The 19,122-nt window shown below is 45.0% G+C and overlaps 1 protein-coding gene across 1 annotated transcript in view; it reads left to right on the top strand.

Moving 5' to 3' along the window:
- Positions 1–14,091, top strand: part of LOC104470450 (1-phosphatidylinositol 4,5-bisphosphate phosphodiesterase delta-1-like) — a gene marked incomplete at its 3' end in the record, with an annotated part of 38,761 nt that extends 24,670 nt beyond the window's left edge. Inside the window, exons 3-8 of the mRNA XM_010085379.1 lie at positions 34–262; positions 5,109–5,238; positions 9,396–9,624; positions 10,755–10,956; positions 12,760–12,904; positions 13,942–14,091. Of these exons, the coding sequence (XP_010083681.1) occupies positions 34–262; positions 5,109–5,238; positions 9,396–9,624; positions 10,755–10,956; positions 12,760–12,904; positions 13,942–14,091 (1,085 nt within the window). The remainder of the gene's footprint in view (positions 1–33; positions 263–5,108; positions 5,239–9,395; positions 9,625–10,754; positions 10,957–12,759; positions 12,905–13,941) is intronic.
- Positions 14,092–19,122: the final 5,031 nt, after the last annotated feature.

Raw genomic sequence — 19,122 nt, 5'->3', positions numbered from 1 at the left:
CTGCTGACAGCAGGCTCTGCTTTCTTTCCACAGTCTCCATTGAAGATATTCGGGATGTGAGGTCAGGCCATAAAACAGAAGGTATGGAAAAATACGCCAAGGATGTCCCAGAGTATCGCTGCTTTTCCATCATTTTCAAAGACCAGCGGAAAAACCTGGACCTCATTGCAAGTTCAGAGGACGATGCCAACCACTGGATCTCCGGTCTTGGGAAAATCATAGCCCACAGCAACTCCATGAACCAGAAACAGAAACTCCAACAGTATCCTTTGCCTTATAAAATGATTAATCACACACAAAGATGCACTTGTCTTTCCCTGCGGGTGGAGATAGTAGACTAACCTCCTTTTTTCCTATTGGCCCTGGGCACCGAGTTTTCTCTCGCACTGATTTTTGCACCCAGGCAAACTCCCTGGTTTCCAATGCTTTTTTTCCCTGTTTTACAGTGATACAAGCAAGAGTGGATTCAGGCTTCACATAGCTCCGTAAGCAAAGAATTGCCTCTTTCAGGGAGCTCCAGATAAAACAATCATTATTTTTTATATTCTTCAGGGGTCTGTTTCACTTCCATTGCAGTAAACTCCAGGACTTCTTGGCAGGGCATGAAAAGCCTGTACTGTTGATCTTGTTTCTCAGTAATACAAGGCGAGGGAACTGATTCTCCTCTTCTGACTGCCAAATTTACTCTGAGGGGGAGCTCCACTGACATTAGTGAAATTACTCCTTATTTGCTTCAGCATGGGAGGAAGTTTTGCCCTGGAAGAATCTGCAATTGCTCTAGTGACAATGCAGATGTCGGAAAGGAAAAGTATCAGAGCAGGAAAGGAGAGTGAATTAGTCGTGAGACGGAGAGTGAGTTATTGAGCGAAATCCTGGCTCTGCTGAATTCACAGGGAGTTTTCCCTAGGGCTGCATTTCACTCAATAAGTTGCTTTACAAACACAGGTCTCGCATCCGTATAAAAAGAGAGACTATCTGTGCGTGCAGTTTTTGATGGATTTTCTGCAGTCCCAGTGTGTCTGAGGCCCTGACCGTGATGTATGAACCTGTTGGCTGATTTTTACCCTGATTTGACAGAGCCGCAGCAGTCATAAAATATTAAGTTCCTTTAAGCTTCACAAAAATAGGCAGCCAGCTATCAGAGAGAAAACCAGATAGTGTACTCGGTGAGAGAAGGCTGCGTGAGTTTCATGCCTTGTTCAGCATCAAAGCATCTGTGGAAAGGAGGGGAGAGGCAAAATCCTCAGCTGGGGACCATCACCAAGCTGGAGCCTCAGCCTGAGCAGGCACCAGGGGGTCTTGCCCTCAGACAAGGCTTCACTCCATGGGGGTTCCCTGCTGCAGAGTAATGTACTGATGGTGAAGGAGGTGGCACATAAATGCTGAGCTTTCATCAGGCTTTACTCTTCTGTGGATTCTCTGGAGTCTAATAAGCACTTGCACAACCGTAGTGCTGTTAGTTTAAAGGAATCACACTCCATTAGGCTGTGCATGGGATGCTGTGTTCATCTCCTGCACGATGAGTGTCTTTTTGGATGGTTTTTCAAGCTCTAGGCTGTAAGGTCATTCCGCAGCAGTGTTATCAGTTGTGTACCTCTGGTGGTAGGCAGCAGTCCCTAGCCAAGCTGAAATCTTGAAACTTTGGTGCTGTAGGAAATGTTGCACCCTGGCAATTTTCCTTTTAAATGTGGAGGCTTCCCCCACCCTACAGTGTGTGGGGAAAATCTGGGCTACAGAAAGTTGTCCCTGGAGCATGTCAAATTGTCTATACTACTGAAAAACTTCCCCATAAGAAGAGATGAGATTGCTAAGGGGGGAAAAATAACAATGACATTTGCAAGGGAAGAAGGCTGTAAATTTCCAGCGTGGAAAAGTGCCTCTCTGTCTTTGGAAAGCAGATCTGAAGCTAAATAGGGTGGGTAGGCAAGCCGTATTTCTGGAAGAGTAATTACTGTGCAGTGCTGGCTTCCAATCTGGGATTGTCTCAGGCCGTTTAACGTAACCTGGAATTACAGCACAGCATGATTTCTCATTTGAAATTTGATGATGTTTAATTAAAGCCTGGGATTTTAAATTTAGGCTGTCTTCACCGGGTTTGCTTGACAGCGTGGGTTTCCTCAGATCTTCCTTAAGCCTCAGAAGTGTTCTCCGCATCTGTGAGCACAGAAGGGGAAGAGTCAGTAGACAAGGAGAAGTGTTGGGTCCCCTGGCTGTCCCCCATGACTGGAGGATTGCCTTGCAGTGTACCTTTGCCAGCCTCTAAAACCTTGCAAAGCAAGTGAGGAATGAGCAAGATTTTGAAAACAAGTACTGAAAGCCAAAACCTTGCTCATTTCAGATGGGGTTTGTTCAGTTTATAAGATGATGGAGTTGCCTGTGGTACTAAGGAACTTGATTTAGTGTCTCGTGTGTCCTTTCCATCCTATATTCCTACAGAGATAAAACTCCCTCATGCTTGATAAGTACTTCTGATGTTCTTATGCACACAGCACTGTTTTATGAAGCCTCAGATTCAACCCTGCAACAAGCTGGCATAGGTTATTTAGCAAATATTGCAGGTATGTGTGCAGGGAAGACTTTAGACCAGAAAATACAGAGGACTTTTCATTTGAGTAGTGTGGCACCGTCTGCTTCGATTCTGGGATTTATGTATGAGCTTTTTCTTCTGGTTGGAAATCACTTACCAGAAGTTTTGCAGCATTTCTGTTCTGAGTACATTCGTGGGATGCCTGCCAGATGGTTTCAGTCATCCCTCTCTGGTTTCTCATAGAAAGCTGGTAGCCCTGAAGCTGGCAGATCCTTTAAAAACAAGAGGTAGGAAGCAGGCTCTCTCCGGATGTATACAGAAATGGGAACAGCTTTTTCCTCTCCTGCCCAGGCCCAAATAGGGGTGTTGAGGTGAAAGGAAGACCCGCAACCAGGGCTGCAAAATGGTGTTTGTATCAGACGAGAAGAATTTCAGTTGAGGTGCTTGGTTCATCCGGCTCCTCTAAGCTCACTCAAACCTGAGGGGATCCAAATGGATGGAGAGTTTGGGTGGTTTGGGGACTGAGGCTCCAGTTGTCTGTAGTCTCCTTTGTCTCTCTTTGCTGCTTGCCCTTGCAGCAAGAGGGCCCTCGGTGTGCCTCTGCTCTTAATGGACTCTCTGACTTCCCTCCCACATTGCTCAGCCTCCCTGGACGGGATAAAGGAGGAAAGCATCCTCCAACTGCAGGCAGGACCTGAGTATAATCTTTTTCAGATGCATTTACTGCCCACATATTGCCTTCCAGAGTCGACTTGGGATATGTGCATGACCTCTGGGTGCTCATGATCGGTGGGAATGACTGTAGACTTGTCAAAAAAGGTGGGTTTTTGCAGTGGTTGGAGCAAAAAGAGCGGTTTTTTTCTGCAGACAGTTAGTGTTATCCAACCCTGCTACTCGCCTCTGGCTGTGACAAACTGTTATTTTTAGGGAAGGCTGTAAAGGCAACCTGAGGTGTTGGGGTCAGGTGTGAACGGGTGGCACCATGTTGACATGCTGAGCAGATGCTCTTTGGAGGACAGCTGGTGCAGGGGGTGTTCTCCACCCTGGGCTGGATGGTGGTGTCCTCCCAGCAGATCATCCTCTGCACATGGGAGCTTCATGACTTGAACTTGGCTTTCTGGGAAGAATTAGTCTAAGTCAGACCCTGATTCAGGGACCTGAAGTGTCTTTGAGAGCTGGGGAAATGCAGCCTGTCTTTATTTTGGTTTCTGTGTCTGAAGAAGGGGAATATTAATATTACTAGGCTAAGACGGATGTGGTGTGAGGTCATTGCTTAGCACCTGCCAAGATTTTTAAAGACAGAAAGTTCGACTTTCCGGGAGACAAACAATCCTTACAAACAGTTTACACATATCTCCATAGCTCAGAAACATTTGAATGCAGTGGTAGTTGTGGTGAATACTCTATTTTAGGATTACGTTTACAGCTCGTAAGGCTGTCAGTTAATGCCCTTTTTTGGGGTTATTCTGAAGGGCTCTGTTAAAATATTACGGTATCATATTCCTCAGCTGGTATTTGCTAATCCTGAGGTTTACTCTGCTTAACATCCAGATTGGGCATTTTAAAAGGATTTTTTTAGAATGTGTTTGAAGGAACGCTTCCTATGCAAGATGTGGAAGGTTGCATTCGGGGAGATCAGACTGTTACTTTGCTCATTTTTCTATTGAAAAATAGGATATTTTTCTGGATTACCTTTCTTACATGATAGTAAATCAAATTGGAGAGTCAGTTCCATGATGCAAAAATCATGGCTTTTTGTTGTCTAAAACTGCAAGGTATCTCAACTATCTAACATTATTTTCCCAAGAGACTGAAAGAACATGGGAGACCCAGTTCAGATTATCTGGCATCACATTAAAAAGCTCATTTTTTGTAGTAATTACTCCAGATCCATAGACATACTGAAGTTATTACAAACCAAGCTCTTAGGAACTATTATTCCAGTATGATACAGTAATAGACCCTGTGCATTTCGTGAGAAGCCAAGACCCACAAAGTTTGGTTTGATTCTGCTCATGACAAAGTTCTTAAGACATATAGGTAGAAATCCTTAAAAAAATATGGAAGCTGAAGGTGAATCCAACAGTTAATATTAATACATCTTTTGGAGAATCTCTGTTCAGTGTTCACCTTGATATACTGAATGTTGATCAAATCCGTAACAATGTGTTTACCAAGCTCCACTTGGGAGCTCTTTTCATCCTTCCTCTAACCCCTTTTAACAGTCGAGCAGAATGCACTTTCTGTGATAAAAGAGAAATCAAACTGTTTCTGGCTGTGGCCAGAAACTCCTACAGAGTAAAGAGAGCTGATCCAGCCTTGGCCAGATGGTGAAAAGCTTCTCCTGGGTCATGATCACTTGTTGTACAGCACATTTTGCTTCTGCCAAGGCACCAGTTTGCTCTTTCAGAGCAGAAGGTGAGATGATGTAAGCTGTTCAGTGGTAGCACGCTGGTTTGCAGCAGCTGGAGAGGTGGTTCAGAGTCTTTAGAAGATATTTCCCCCCCACCACGGGCAGCAGAAGGGGGTGGTATTTAGGCTAGGCACTGACCTGGAAAGATTTCCTTACATCATCCTGCAGCTGGATTCATACCTGCCTGCGGAAAGCTGATAAAAACAAAGACAACAAAATGAGCTTGAAGGAGCTCAAGGACTTCCTGAAAGAAGTGAACATCGAAGTTGATGACTATCATGCCAAGAAAATTTTCCAGGTAATGAGAGCAACCAGATAAAGTAGTCGCTGTTGGCTGAGGTCAAGGTCTCCCACAGCTCGCAGCTTTGGTTGGAGACCTAAGCTAAAGTTGAACTGCTGGTGTCCTTTCTTGTACCAAGGAAGACTCTTCGTTTTTGATGCTCAGCAGGTTCCCACTAATAACGAAGTTAGGCCAGCTCAGTGCTTTTGATGAAGGTGTGTTAAGGCTTGTCTTTACCATTGATGCCCAATTTTGCCAAGATTCAGAGAAGATGACATGTAAATATGGATAATGCAAGAAAAAGGGAAAAGCAAATTTCAAGTGGTCTTTGAGTCCCAGGTGTTTCTGGAGTTCTGCGTGCCACAACCACATGTCGATGACTAAGTCTGGATGAAATTGGTTTGGTTACAATTACGAACTCAGATCCTCACTTTCTCAGAGGAGGAGGGTGCCAAGTGACAGGTGTAAACAAAAAGAAAGTGCAAATTAGGGAAAAAAACCCCCAGATTCATGATGTAACATTGCACCCAAGCCTGGACCAGTCTGGTTGACTTAATAGCCCAAGGCATATTTAATCTGGTCAGGGACATACACTCTGAATTCTCAAGATTTGGCCTGCTGGCTGAGCCTATCAGAGGATAAGGAAGGGATGAAAATTTCTCAGTTGTTAAGCTTTTGATTTCTCCCTAAAGAAGCCTTCCTGCAGAGGTGAGATAAAACATCTGGATAATTTCCAAACTTCTGTCCTGTCTGAAGCAGGATTTGAGTTCATGGGTGTGGAGTTTCAGAAATGCTTTTTCTGATCAGTGGTAAACATGTGGGTGGTTTTGAGCACCAGGCAGTAGTTCTCCTGCTCTTTCCTGTAAGCAGTTAGCAGAAGGTCTCACTAGGACCTTCCCCCAAAGGAGGTGCAAGTTTCCTAATCCTTGCTTTGTGCGTCTCCCTCTCTCTGGTAACTGCAAGAAGGTCATCAGCAGATCTTAAAGAATTTCAGCTTGCAAAAAATCTTCCAGATGTCCTACCTGCTCTGGTTGGCATATCCCATGCTTTATTCCCTGGTCAGGACAAACTAGAAGAATATCAATAAGGCTAGGATTCCTCTGATTGAGTGAGATGTCTCCAGACATCTACATTGGAAGTAGTGACCAACACTTACAGTTCCTGGTGCAGTCTGTGTAGGTCAAGCCAGTAATGGAGACCGGAGTGTGATTCACTTCATCCTAAAGATCACACATGTCAGATCAATCACTCCCTACATCTTTAAACATCAGAAATATGAAAAGACATCCTTTTTCTAGAGGCGGAGTCTCCTTCTCGTTCAATGAACCTCTTTTGCTATTGCAATAGTTACAAGGGTGCTCTAGGAGTGGAAACTTGATGAAGTTCAATTCTCTTTTTGCTTAAGGACTCAAGTAATTACTAAACCTTGATTCAAGACATCTAAATGCAGGCATCTGGTTGAAGTACCCTCATTAGGCATGTAATTGTTACAAATTTCCTGTATAGCCACTGGAAAGAGAGGCTCTTTGGAGGTTAATTCAGATCTCTTGCCTCCAGGAAGAGTCCTGCTCCTAAAGCAATTACATTTTCAGTTCACATACTGCCTGAACTTAGATGGACTCAAAGGGTGATCTTTTCTGTCCTGGTGAGTGTTTCTTCATTTAGGCACAGGAAGGAAAGGTGATCAAGGATTGAAGAGAAAGCTACAGGGCAGGTTCTCACATTATTCTTGCTTTTCATCTCATAACTCTGCATCCTTGTCTAGGTTGTAGATACACCTGAGCCAGAAACTGTGCAGAGCTCCTCTAATTGCTCACTTCATTTCAACCTCAGTATTCATTCTGATGCATGTGAAAGGTTCTAACTTTTTCTGGCAGACCGAGGTTCATTCAGAACTCATGGTTCCTGATCCATACAAGTGAGGTAAAACACAGTATTTTGGATTGGGATTCTCCTCCTGATTTGGAGCTCTTGTAGCCCAAGCAAGAGGAGCTCACTTTTACACTGTGCATCTCGTCCATCTCGGAAGATGACTATGATGCCAGTGCTCTTGTCCTATTTCCATCACAACCTTTAATGGCCACTAATGAACAAACTTCCCAAGGCACATCACTTATGATGCCAGTTTTCTAGAAGTAATATCATGTCATTTTCCCTGTTGTGTCTTATATGTCTGTCATTCATGGAATCCAGTTGTTTTCCCTCTTTATATTCCTTTTTCAATTGCTAAGCATCATGCTCAGCTTAGCTTATGAGATCTGCCAAAGCCACAGCACAGAACCATAGACATGGAAGGCAGCAAGAAAAAGACAGTTCCTGGACTGCTTAAACCTAATTCGAAGGTGTCTGTAGTACTGAGCATTTCATAGGTTGTCCCATCCCTGAGATGAACCCATAGCTTCTGCCCAGGAAGTCAGGACAAGTTGAACTTTTTGTTGTTGGTTTAGTTTGTGAAATGCTGTCTGTCATGATCGTTTTGTTTGGTTTTATATGTGCACCATAAACAGATAGTGGAGGATTTGCAGGGGATGAAAGTCCCTCATTGTCGTCTTGCTTGGGGTACTGCTGAAGCCACTGTGGCCATCACTGAGATCATTAGCAGCTAGGTTGAGATTAGTATGATGCCTGGTTAAACAGAGACCTGCATTTTGGTCGTAAAACCCAGGACAATTATCTGTCATAAGAGATCAAGGATGGAAAGCAATTTAATTCCTCTGGTTTGACAAGTTACCATCTGTCAACTAAATTGTAGTAACTGATAGCAACTGGTCCATAGCAAGGGTGAAATGAAATGCACCATAACCTCCTCTGAGTGGCCTGGAGGCACACTTTCTGTTCCAAGTTCACGCCTGAAGAAGATAAGTTTTTAGACTTAAAACCAAGTAAGGCAAGCCATGTCCTGCAGGGGTTTTGGCATCGGTGCCAAAAATGACATTTCCCTGAAATGTAAGATGTGAGTGGGCTGTGTGAGATTAGGACACCACTGTTAAGGGGCTGTTTGCTTGCTTTAGATATTGAGAGAGAGGGAATCATCATAATAATAAGGTATTAACTAGGAGTGGGTTGATTGCTGAAATTTGCAGGAAAAAATACTTGGAAGTGGTATAATGCTCCCTGCCATAAGTGGTTCCCTTGAGATAGGCTCTTGCTTTCCATTGCAGCTTGTTTTGCGCAGCCCATATTTAATGTAGAGGTTTACATCCCAGAGATGACTGAAAAATAGTTGTTCACCTCTCCATGAAGAACTTTGCTAGGAACAAACAACAAAATTAATATCAGGATTTGCTACAGAAAAAAAATGTAATTTCTGATGAAAAATTGAATCCAGGAATATTTTAAATAAACTGTAAATATTTGTTGTTGAAAGGTGTTGTTCTTTACGGAGACACTAACTTACATATCTTAAACTCCTCATATTTCATGGCCAGTCAAGTCCTTGACTGTAGTGCTCTGTCAGAGCTGTTATCTAGTGGAGAAGTTCAAACCACAGAGGAGCATGAGGCCATGAAGAATTTGAATTACAGCTCCTTGAGAAGCTGATATCTGATCTGAAATTTTGTGAAGATTTTTTGTTACTTGGTGGGGTTTGTATGAGAATAAAAAATTTCCACGGAAAGAGGGATTTTTTATTACCTAAACACGCACATGTTTAGCAGGATTTTTTTTCAAGTTGGTTTTGATGCCATCTTTGCAAGCAGCCCTACTACTAGCCTTGGCAGTCTCTGGAGACCTGAGCACAGACCCACTAAGGTCAAGGGGAAGGTGCTTTTCACTTCACTTACGGGATTTTAGGCCATGAGCTCTATCAATAGTTTAAGATGCATTGAGATGTTTCCTATATTCCTACACCTCTTAAAATCAAAAGTTACATTTCTCTTGAGGCTTGATTTGCACTTAGATTGTCTTGATTCTAACTTATGATTTGCACAGTGGAGCTCAAGGCCATGCCCAGTGCTTTTCAGCACACTAGTAATATGAGTAAATAGTAATAATTGTAACTGTTAAGTGACTGTTGGCCTTGTCAATGAGAACCATTGTCACTGACCCAGTGCTTCTCACCAGTAACTGTTTCCAATTATTTTGTGTTCTGCGTTGTGTAGCCCTGGTGCAGATTACGGCTGGCGTATGCCAGAAGGAAAGAAGGTTTTCACTCCTTCTCCCCTCTACGTTTACAGCACTGTGACAAGTCCAAAACAGAGGCTCTGGAGGATGATGAGATAGAGGAGTTTTACAAGATACTAACAGAGAGGAAGGAAATAGACAACATCTTCCAAAAGTACTCAGATGCAGAAGGGTTCATGTCCTGCCAGAATCTGGTGAGGTTCCTCTATGAGACGCAACAAGAAGAAGATGCTGTTGTTGCTGCCCCTGCCTTAATTCAGAGATATGAACCCAATGAAAGAGGTAGGTTGGAAACCCTGGCTGGTTTGGTTCAAAATCGTGCTTTCTTGATCAACCATGAATTGCTTTGCTGCTGCTTTCTTCTGTAGCCATGTGTGCCATTTTCTCCTCACAGCTGCTTCTAAACACCCGTTTTCTAGGGGAACATTAGCAGCTCTAGGAGAGGAGGGCACAGGAGAGCCTGGGAAATATTTCTCTTCAGTTTTGGTTTGGGTACACTGAGCAGCTAGAGAGGGGTTGATACAGAGTTGGCTGAAGGGTGGCCAAGGGAAAGGCTCTGGTGGCTTATTCAAACGCCAAGACCTCACGTGGCTTTGCAAGGTTAAGAATGTCGCAGTATTTCTGTTCTCCAGAAGCAGGAGTGGAGGCAGATGTTTTTGAATGTGGGCACCTGAAAAACTATCAGGTGATGAGATCTCTGAGTAGATGGCCAAGAAGGTGACAGCTGTTTAGGAGCCCAATCACAGAACTTTCTTTCTGCTCAGGAATTAAGTGAATTGCCACCCTGGAGCACTTGGGAGGACATGTTCAAGAAATGAACACAGGATCATAGGCTGGTTTTGCACTATCGTGTTATACCTTCAGGAGAGGGTAAATGCTTTGCAGATGTCAGACTTGGGGATTAGATTGAGATCTAGCTCAGTCCCTCAGGATAGGAAGATCTCAATTTCTTCCCAAAGTTGGGTAATTTTGCATTTACCCTTTGCAAATCATATATTCATTGGATAATCCAGACAGGATTTATCTGGCTATGTTTAGACATCTGACAACTTCTCTGTGTTGGTATGAAGGAAGCTTGAAGTGCTCAAATGGAGATTTCTGTACTGTATATCTCTAGTGACAGATGAGGTAAGTGCTGTCTTTGACACTTTTAAGGTGTTATCAAGGACAGCAAAGGTAGTAAAAAGCCATGCTTGAGAAGAGGTTTTAAAAGCATTTCCAGGCAGATGAAGCTGTCATCATCATCTGAACAGCATCAATAACTTTACTATTAGCTGAATGCCTTGAATGCCTAGTGAGCACACTTTGCCTTTAAGATCCTGTGGAGAGCAGCAGGGATCATGGTGAAGATGATGGCACAACCTGGTGGGGTCAGGCTTTCAGTATGGGGTTTCTGTCTCTTTATCTGGCAGCCAAGAGGGGTAACGCCATGACCAAGGATGGTTTCCTGATGTACCTGCTGTCTGATGATGGGAATATATTCAACTCCTCCCACCGTAAAGTTTACCAGGACATGACTCAACCTCTCAGTCACTACTTGGTGTCATCTTCACACAATACCTATCTTATGGAAGACCAGCTCACAGGTCCAAGCAGTACAGAAGCCTATATCAGGTAATGTGTGTGTGTGTATTTATGTGTGTGTGTGTTTATGTGTGTGTGAGAGGTTGACCTCTTTCTCATAGAAGACATAGGGTGCATCTATATTGCTAGATGGCAAGGGGACCAAGAAGCAATCTCGCACTCTGAGACCAGGTAATGTGGGCTGGCCCATGTTGCATGGATGAGCTGTTTCTAAACCAGGTTGGCCATGCCCCTCTCTTGATAGTGCTTTGACCTGGGTCTCTGCTGGGCCCTATGTGGTGTCCACTGGACTGTAAGGTGTATAATTACCTACATCTAGGAGTAGTTTAAAATATCTGTAATCATGTGCAGGCTGGATGGCAGCCCTGTCTAGCATGGTGTTTTCAAAGCCTGATGCTGAGGGGGTGTGTTGCATTCCCCAGGATATGGCATGAGATCATGTGTGCAAGGAGCTTACAAGGTGCAAAGATTTCTGGGATAGAGCTGCAGGACTGTGTAGGGACCAGAAGCAGCCAAAATGGTGCATACTGTCATGATGCTTACGATCTGTGCTGCCTTTTGCCTGGCATGGACTATCTCTAGAACCATGCTGGGGGTTATTGTGGAGAGACTTAGTTGAAGAAGTCCAAGAAAAGTGGTGGGATGTGAGCTGATGAAGCAGGGTGGGTGATCAGGAGATTTTTGCCTGGTCCCTCTTTAGTGGCTCAGATGCTTCCACAGCATCCCTGGACAGAACATCAGGGGTTGCCTACTTCTGCCTTTACAATGACTGCTGTCTGATGTCTCATGGCCAGACGTTTGCAGTGGCCTTTACTAACTTTCACAACCACTTTACATCATTTCTGCTATGACGTGTACTTTTATCAATTGAGACAGCATTTCCTTCTAAGCAAGCCAATGACTGCAATTCCGGCTTTGTTTATTGCTTATCTGATTCTCAGGGAACAATGGCTGTCTACAGCCACAAGCTCAGAAGAGTAGAGAGTGAAATGTGGCACAAGTTCCTTTTCAGTAGCTGTCTGAATTCTTCTTACAGTATATTAAAATTACAGAATTGTGTTTTTGTTGTAAAAAAGAATATTCCATGATTCTTACTGCAATGAGTTAAAGGAGTTGTGTTACCTGAAACATATAGAGAGTTACTGTAAAAAAGACAAGATCACCTCCTAGACAAGATAAGTCTGTACTTATCTTGTAGGGAGGGGGAACCTACATTTGAAAGTAAACTAAAATGGAAGTGCGGATATGTAGAGGCGGGAGTTTCAAGTGGAAAATCAGTCTGTAGACTGAATTTTGGAATCTGTCTCTCGGCAGTCTCCCCAGCTATGGTGAAGTTCCCATAGCTCCCTCCCTGACAGCTCTGAGGATTCATTTCTCATTTCCTATCAGATCTAGATGAAGAAGTCACATCATCCAAGCTTTGTGAGCTGGCTTCTAAGGCTGACTGTCTTACTGTCTTTCTTCCAATGCAGTCACTTTTGATTTTTCTTCTCTCTTCACCGGTGGGAAAAGACTTTGGACACAGCCATGAGTGTCCTTTCTCATCTGACTCTCTGTCTGCTTTGAATAGTTCTTACCTTGGACTTTCACTGCCTCCTTTCTCAGATCTCACTGTGCTTTCCTTGCTCAACCTTGAGCTCTCTTTGCTGACTCTCAGCTTTCCTGATCCCATCCTTTCTCCATCTTCTTTCCTGTTTTTCCAAGCTCCTTTTTTCTCCCTTGCTCCCTAAACTTTCCATCAGCCTTCCCAGGTAATACCTGTGCCTGATGCACTCTCATTTTGAGATGGAGCAGAAGGTTTAGAACCCAACCAGGTCCCTTCTTTGTTTCCAGAGCCCTCACCAAAGGCTGCCGCTGTGTGGAACTGGATTGCTGGGATGGCCCTAACTCGGAACCCGTCATTTATCATGGCTACACTCTCACCTCCAAGATCCTCTTCAGTGATGTCATTAAGGCCATCAAGAACTATGCTTTCAAAGTAAGAATGAGGGATCCTCCAAGATTTCTCATATTGCACAATCCAAGACTGATAGTAGGTCTCTGCCCTCCCGGCAGAAAGCATAAACAATGAAGACTTCACCTTAGCATTTCTCATGGGTACAGGGTGTGTCCTTCTTTCTGGGCATCCATGTTCTGCTTTCTGCAGAGATGCATTCCTGGTAGTTGCTGAACAGGGAGAGCACTATCTCCAGCACATCTGCATCCTGGACCCTACTGCAATGAAAACGATGCCCAATATCTTGAGCATACCTGGTGGGAAACGCAAACAAGCCCATGATTTGTGTGGCTTTGATGTCTGAGGGTCCAGTCCTGGTTTAGAGGAACCCATGTCCATGCATTTTGGAGGGACTGATATGAAGGACTGCTTCTACTCTGCTTTAAAAGGAATGAGCAGGTCTTGAATCTCCTATGGCAGTATTGGGCCAGCAGTCTTTCAAAACCCTTGGGTCTGTCCAGACTCACTGGGCTTTCTGCTATTTTCTTAAAGTGCATTTCAGAGCTTTGGGGCTGTAAAGCAGTGACGATGACAATGCCTTCGGCACACAAAATGACTAGGAGGAGGCACAGGGAACCAGATCAGGCCTATGTATGAAAGGAGGAAGGATGTCCTCCTTCATGTCCATCATGTCACCTAAGGACTTGAGCAAACCCAGTGGTTTCAAAGCCTCCCTTCCCAGTCCTTCCTCTGAGGTAGAAAGATGCTCTGATACACAGTGCAAGTGGAGAATGGAGGCACAGGGAGCCTCATCAAAGTGCCACAGCAAGTCTGGGGAAGGCATCCTGACCCAGCCTGGTGCCCTGTCCATTGGATCATCATCTCTGGAAGGCATCAGCAGGGATCTGAGTAGCTACTGCATAGTTAAATTTGTCCATTTTAAACAAATACTCATTTTAACAGAATACTGGACCCTACTCTTGACACACTCATTTCCAGAGAGAACAGCATGGCCATTATATCAATGGCCATAGACTGGTGAAATTTCACTGATTATGCATATTTCTCTTTTGTTCTAGACCTCGCCATACCCTGTCATCATCTCCCTGGAGAACCACTGCAGCGTTGACCAGCAGAAGGTCATGGCTCAGCACATGACGACGATCCTGCAGGACATGCTCTTGGTTGCCCCAGTCGATGGAAACAAATCCCAGTTCCCCTCCCCAGAGGTAAGCGAGGCCCCTCTAGCACTTTGTGCCTTCTGAGGGTGGGATAAGAGAGAGGTTTGTCTTCTTGCTGGGTGCCAAGTAGTGGACAATATGCCTGAGGACTGGTGGAAACTGCACTTGCAGATGAACAGCGATTGTCTGTGGGCAGTGGTTGAATAAGGAATAGGCGTATCTAGATGTAGCCTGTGCACATCAAGCACAAAATGCCCTGTTGCTCCTTGTTTGTTGTCTGAAGTCTCAGAGAAGACATCCCTGCAGGACTGAGGACATTCCTGGTCCATTTACCAAGGCCAGGGCATATTCTTAATCCCATGAGGAGGTTGGTTTTCTGGCTTGTCCCAAAGGAGCTGAATCCTGAGGGTTTGTCTTGTGTCTGTTCCCCACACCCCAAAGCTGAATATGACCTTCTTCAGGCTGATCCTCTGAAGCACTGTTAGGATGCTGCACATGCAGGGAAGATGACTACAGGGTGTCTTTGTGTTTTTAATCCAGCAAAACTGGACACTGGCTGATTTCTTGCTAGGTGAGATGTTTTGCTCTGTGCTGAGGGATGCAGCACACACTCCCTCCTTTAACGCCTTGAGTGCTCTACTGTGGAGATCCAGACTGTTGATTAGGAAGCGATGAGGGCTGGAGAGACAGCTGTGATTGCTTGCCCCTCAAAACTCAAGGGGAAAAACAGTACAAGTACCCTAAGACTATCAAGCACAGTGTCCTCCCACTGAGCATGGCCTGGGGTTTATGTTTTTTTTTTCTTTCTTTTCTCTTAAGCATTTTGCAGAAACAGACTTCTGTGTAGATAGCTGCAGTCCCTTTTAAATTGCATTTGTTTGCTAAAGAAATAATTTGACAAGAATTGGATGAGTATGCCTAGCCAGAGCTGGAAGGAGTTTGTGAGTGGGATAAAGCTGGCAGTCAGCAGGGGAGAAAGGAGAGGAAAATGATCCACCCAAAATATCTTCTGTATTTGTTCTCTCTCTCCCTTTTTCTCTTTTCCCTTTCTGACTTTCCCCTTTTGTCTGGGAGTGTCATGCCTCGCTTGATACAATGCCTAGCACAGAGGAACGATGATCTGGGTTGGTCCCTAGGCACCAGTGCAATAAATCAGGATGAATCATAATTTTTAATGCTGCTGCCTCAGCAGGACCTTTGCACTGGTGCAGGCAAGGTGCCTCTATGTAAGAAGTGGCTCTCCCAGTGCGAGGATACACCCAGCATGGAGACAGGTCTCTGCAAGCTGTTACTGAGTTGGAAAAATCAAAGTCTTCACTGTCACCTCCTGGCTTGCTGTTTATCCCCGATGCAGGATCAGGAAAGCTGCTGATGGCTTTTCAAAACACTGCCTTGTGACCAGAGGAATGATATGAAGCTAGAAAGGAGAGAGACCAGGGAAAGAAATGTGTGATGTGAGTGTAAGAGAATGACCCCAGCTTCCCAAAGATGTTTTTCCCATTCTTGTGTTCATCCAACCTCCTGCTCTGATTGCCCAGATGGACACGTGGCCCCAGTTGGAACAGAACTGCCCAGATCTACCTTAGTGAATGGATTTGGGCTGATATGCTCCATTGGAGGGACTGAAACATTAAAGTGAGAAAAATTGCCAGTGTAGCAAAGCCTGTCCATTTCCCTCTGGTACTTTTCCTCTACCTTCCTGCTATGTGAACTAGGAGAGTGCAAAGGGCTGAACTGCTGATTTTTTGGTGGAAAATGCATTGAAGCTGGAACATGAAGTTAAAAAACAAACTAGGAACCTCTTCGATTTTCCACTTCCTTGTGAAGCTGGCATGGGGAAGCCTGTGATACCGTACTATTTTCTATGTTAAAAATGTGGGATCTGTCACTGGGAAGAGGGCTGACAGGCTGTAAAAAAAAACAAAACCAGGTGAACAATTACTGCAGAGTGTGTTAGCAGGGCAGTGTCAGTATCAACACATAGAATCAACACGGTTTGGATTCATGTTAACGATTCGTACCACAGCCCAGGGCAGGCATCTGATTTATTAGGCTCCATTCAGGAATGGTGCTGGACTACACAGAGCATCTAGAGCTGCTGTCTTTAGGTCTCAATTAAAGTCTATAGGATGAAAGGCCAAAAGCCACACAAAACCTCCAGGCAACACCGGGGTTGTAGGGAAGAGCTGCTCCAATCTCTCCTGCTGGTTGCTGGTAGCCTTAAGCCACATCCCTGATCTGCACAGCAATCTGCCAGAGCCCCTTCCTCCTCTCGCTGCATCCCAGATAGAAATTCTGCAAAAACCCAACCCTGGAATGAGAGTAAAACAGCTGCCAAAAATGCATGCAACTATTCAGTGTATCAGGCATATCTGAAACCCCTCCAACTCTTTATTACTGGACTTCATTGTTTACGGTGACAGTGACTTGGGGTTTCACAGACCTGTCTTGGTAGGTGACCCGTAGGACCATAACCCCCAGTTGAGAGCCCCAGTCCAGTGGCAGGGACCTCTGCCATCCCACACCTCCACTGTCCCACCAGCTGTCCCACCAGTCACACCCGTTGCTGGGTCCAGTCCCACCATTTGACACCACTTTGAGCCGTGCACCTCAGTAACCACTTCCAGTATCACAGCGGCAATGCAGGGCTCAGCACAACTGATCTGAGCAGCAGGGTGGCTGCTGTGCTCTGCCCTGTGCTCACGGCAAGGCAGTAAAAGCCTCTAAATTTATCTCAGCTAAGTCCAGTGGACCCTGGGAGCCATCTGCCAGGGACAGTTACTTTTGCATCGTACACTCAGCATGAAGGTGGCTTCAAGCCCTCTGCCTTATGCCCAACTCCACATCTACGCCTGTCTCCTAGGTTAGCCCAGCTTGTGTCAGCCTTGTCTGCAGTGTGTCTTCTTGGCTGAAGTTCTTGAGCTGAGTGTCCCTCAAATCTCTCAAAACCCCCTTTGATAATGTGTTTCTTCCCCTCTTACGAAGACCCTCTTCATCCTCTGGTGCCATTCATTGTTCAACCCTGCAACACTTCAGCTTACAACTGGGCTGAAAGACACACACAGATTCAGTTAGTGCATCTGGTCTGCACATCTCATGATGAATGAGAACATGTTAATTAATCCTCACAGCTTCTCAGAAATCTGGAGAGATGGATATCTTCATCCTGAGAGCGGACCCTGTATATCCATGTATGTGAGCACTTCACTTCGGGCTCCTTTTGAGAACAAGCTAATAACAGGGGAGTTGGAGGTGTGGTCCACTTCCTTGCAAGTGTTTGTCTAAATAAACAGGAAGAATCACACCCTGAGAGTGTTTGGTTCTCTCTGTTGACGCTAAAGGTGACTCTAAAGGTGTTGAAGGCACAGAAAGTTTGATGAGGTGGATCACTTTACAAATCTTCCACTCCCACTGAGATGAAAATTGGAAACCTTGTCATGGCTTTCAGGTTGCTAATAGGGGCAAGAAACTTTCAGGTAGGATAGACATGTGTATGCAGATTTTTAAAAATCCTCTGCTCTTTACAGCTTTGCCCCTTCTGATAAAATCAACGGTGCTTTCATTTAAGATGGATGCTGTATCCCAATTCACAGACTCCCAGAGGAAGCAAAGCCATGTGTCAGAATCATTTCATTTGCAGAGCTGAGCATGTTCAGCGTGCAGCACAAAAGGTGGGAGAGCTGGGGAGCTCCCCTTGTGGAGAACTAAGGCAATGTGATTTACAGGGCACATGAGGAAGGGGAAATGTTGCATCTATTCCAGCAGCCACTCCACTATATGTTCTCAGTAAAGTCCAGCATCCTTGTACCCTTTCCTGTTTTCTTCGCTTGTGTTCCACCTTGGGCTTGCCACAGGCATCTGGAATAGCTTATGATCTGCTTGGAGAATGTTTATTATTTCAGCTAATGCTTCGTCCTAAAACAAGGGATCTGCTCAACAGCTGAACTGATGAGCCGAGTGTCTTTCGCCTCAGGCTAGAAATACTTAACATCACATGAAGGCAAACCAAGAGAGATGGAACAAGTGCATGTGAGTGTCTGTGTCTGTGTGTATCAGCTTATTTAAAACCTTGTTAAAGAAGATAAAGCACTCAAATTTCGGACTTTGCTTCCTAGCACCCATATTAAATGAAGGAAATGTTTGGCACTGGCACTTCTGCAGGAAGCAACGCTACTGTAGAACAGCACCTTCTGCAGGAAATAGAGATGAAAATACTCAGTTTTGGGGTGAATCTCACCCCTCATTGTGGACCAATAAGCTAATGCTTCTCTGGAGTTCAGTGGCACATGGACTTCTTTCCCTCGTAGGTATGGTGGAAGCCACCTGCACAGGGGGATGCTAAATCTCTGTAATGCAGCAGACCCAGTCTCTTAGATTTCAAGGTCAAAAGGGGACCACTGTAGTCACCCTATGGAGAGTCTTGTATCACACAGTTTGGGCTGACCTGTCCCCACGGGGAGCATCTGCAGCATATCCAAAGTTTCCCAGAGTAACCACAGTCTAGACAGAATAACAGCAGCACTGAGGACCCACTGCTGGCAGCCCTGGTATAGGGAGTGGTGAGGAGACAAGGTGGAAGCTGTGTTGCTGTGCCTTCACTGCTGGTGTTATTCGCCATCTGGGATGAGTTTGTGCCAGAAATTACACCTCTCACTTGCTGGACAGGCTGTCCTGAACTGGACAGGATTAAAAAGGGCTGATAGCCCTACTGGTAATTAAAAATCAAGCAACATGCCCCAGATACCTTCTCCCTAGTTCTCTACCGGTGAGCTGTGAGATGAGGTGGTAAGGTTTCTCATGGGACGTTGGAAAGCAGAGGCAGATAATAAGGTATTATATAGAAGGATGCTATCTGCAGCCTGCAAAGGCCAAGAGAGATTTCGCTGCCCCCCTCCCCAGTGCAATCCCTCCAGGCTTGTCAATTCGAAGTATTCACAGGAGCATAGAAACTCTCACAGAGCTGGATTCCACCTCCTACCAGTGGGCCTTGTGGAAGGACAGGAAAGAGCTGGATGATGAGGGCAGGAGGGTGGTTAGAGACACGCGAGCAGCAGACTGAAGTGAGCCTCTGAAGATGAC

The sequence above is a fragment of the Pterocles gutturalis genome, unplaced genomic scaffold (assembly GCF_000699245.1).
Source record: "Pterocles gutturalis isolate BGI_N339 unplaced genomic scaffold, ASM69924v1 scaffold130, whole genome shotgun sequence".
NCBI lineage: Eukaryota > Metazoa > Chordata > Aves > Pterocliformes > Pteroclidae > Pterocles > Pterocles gutturalis.
Note: the sequence above shows the minus strand (reverse complement) of the source record. Positions and strands in the feature narration are given on the sequence as shown.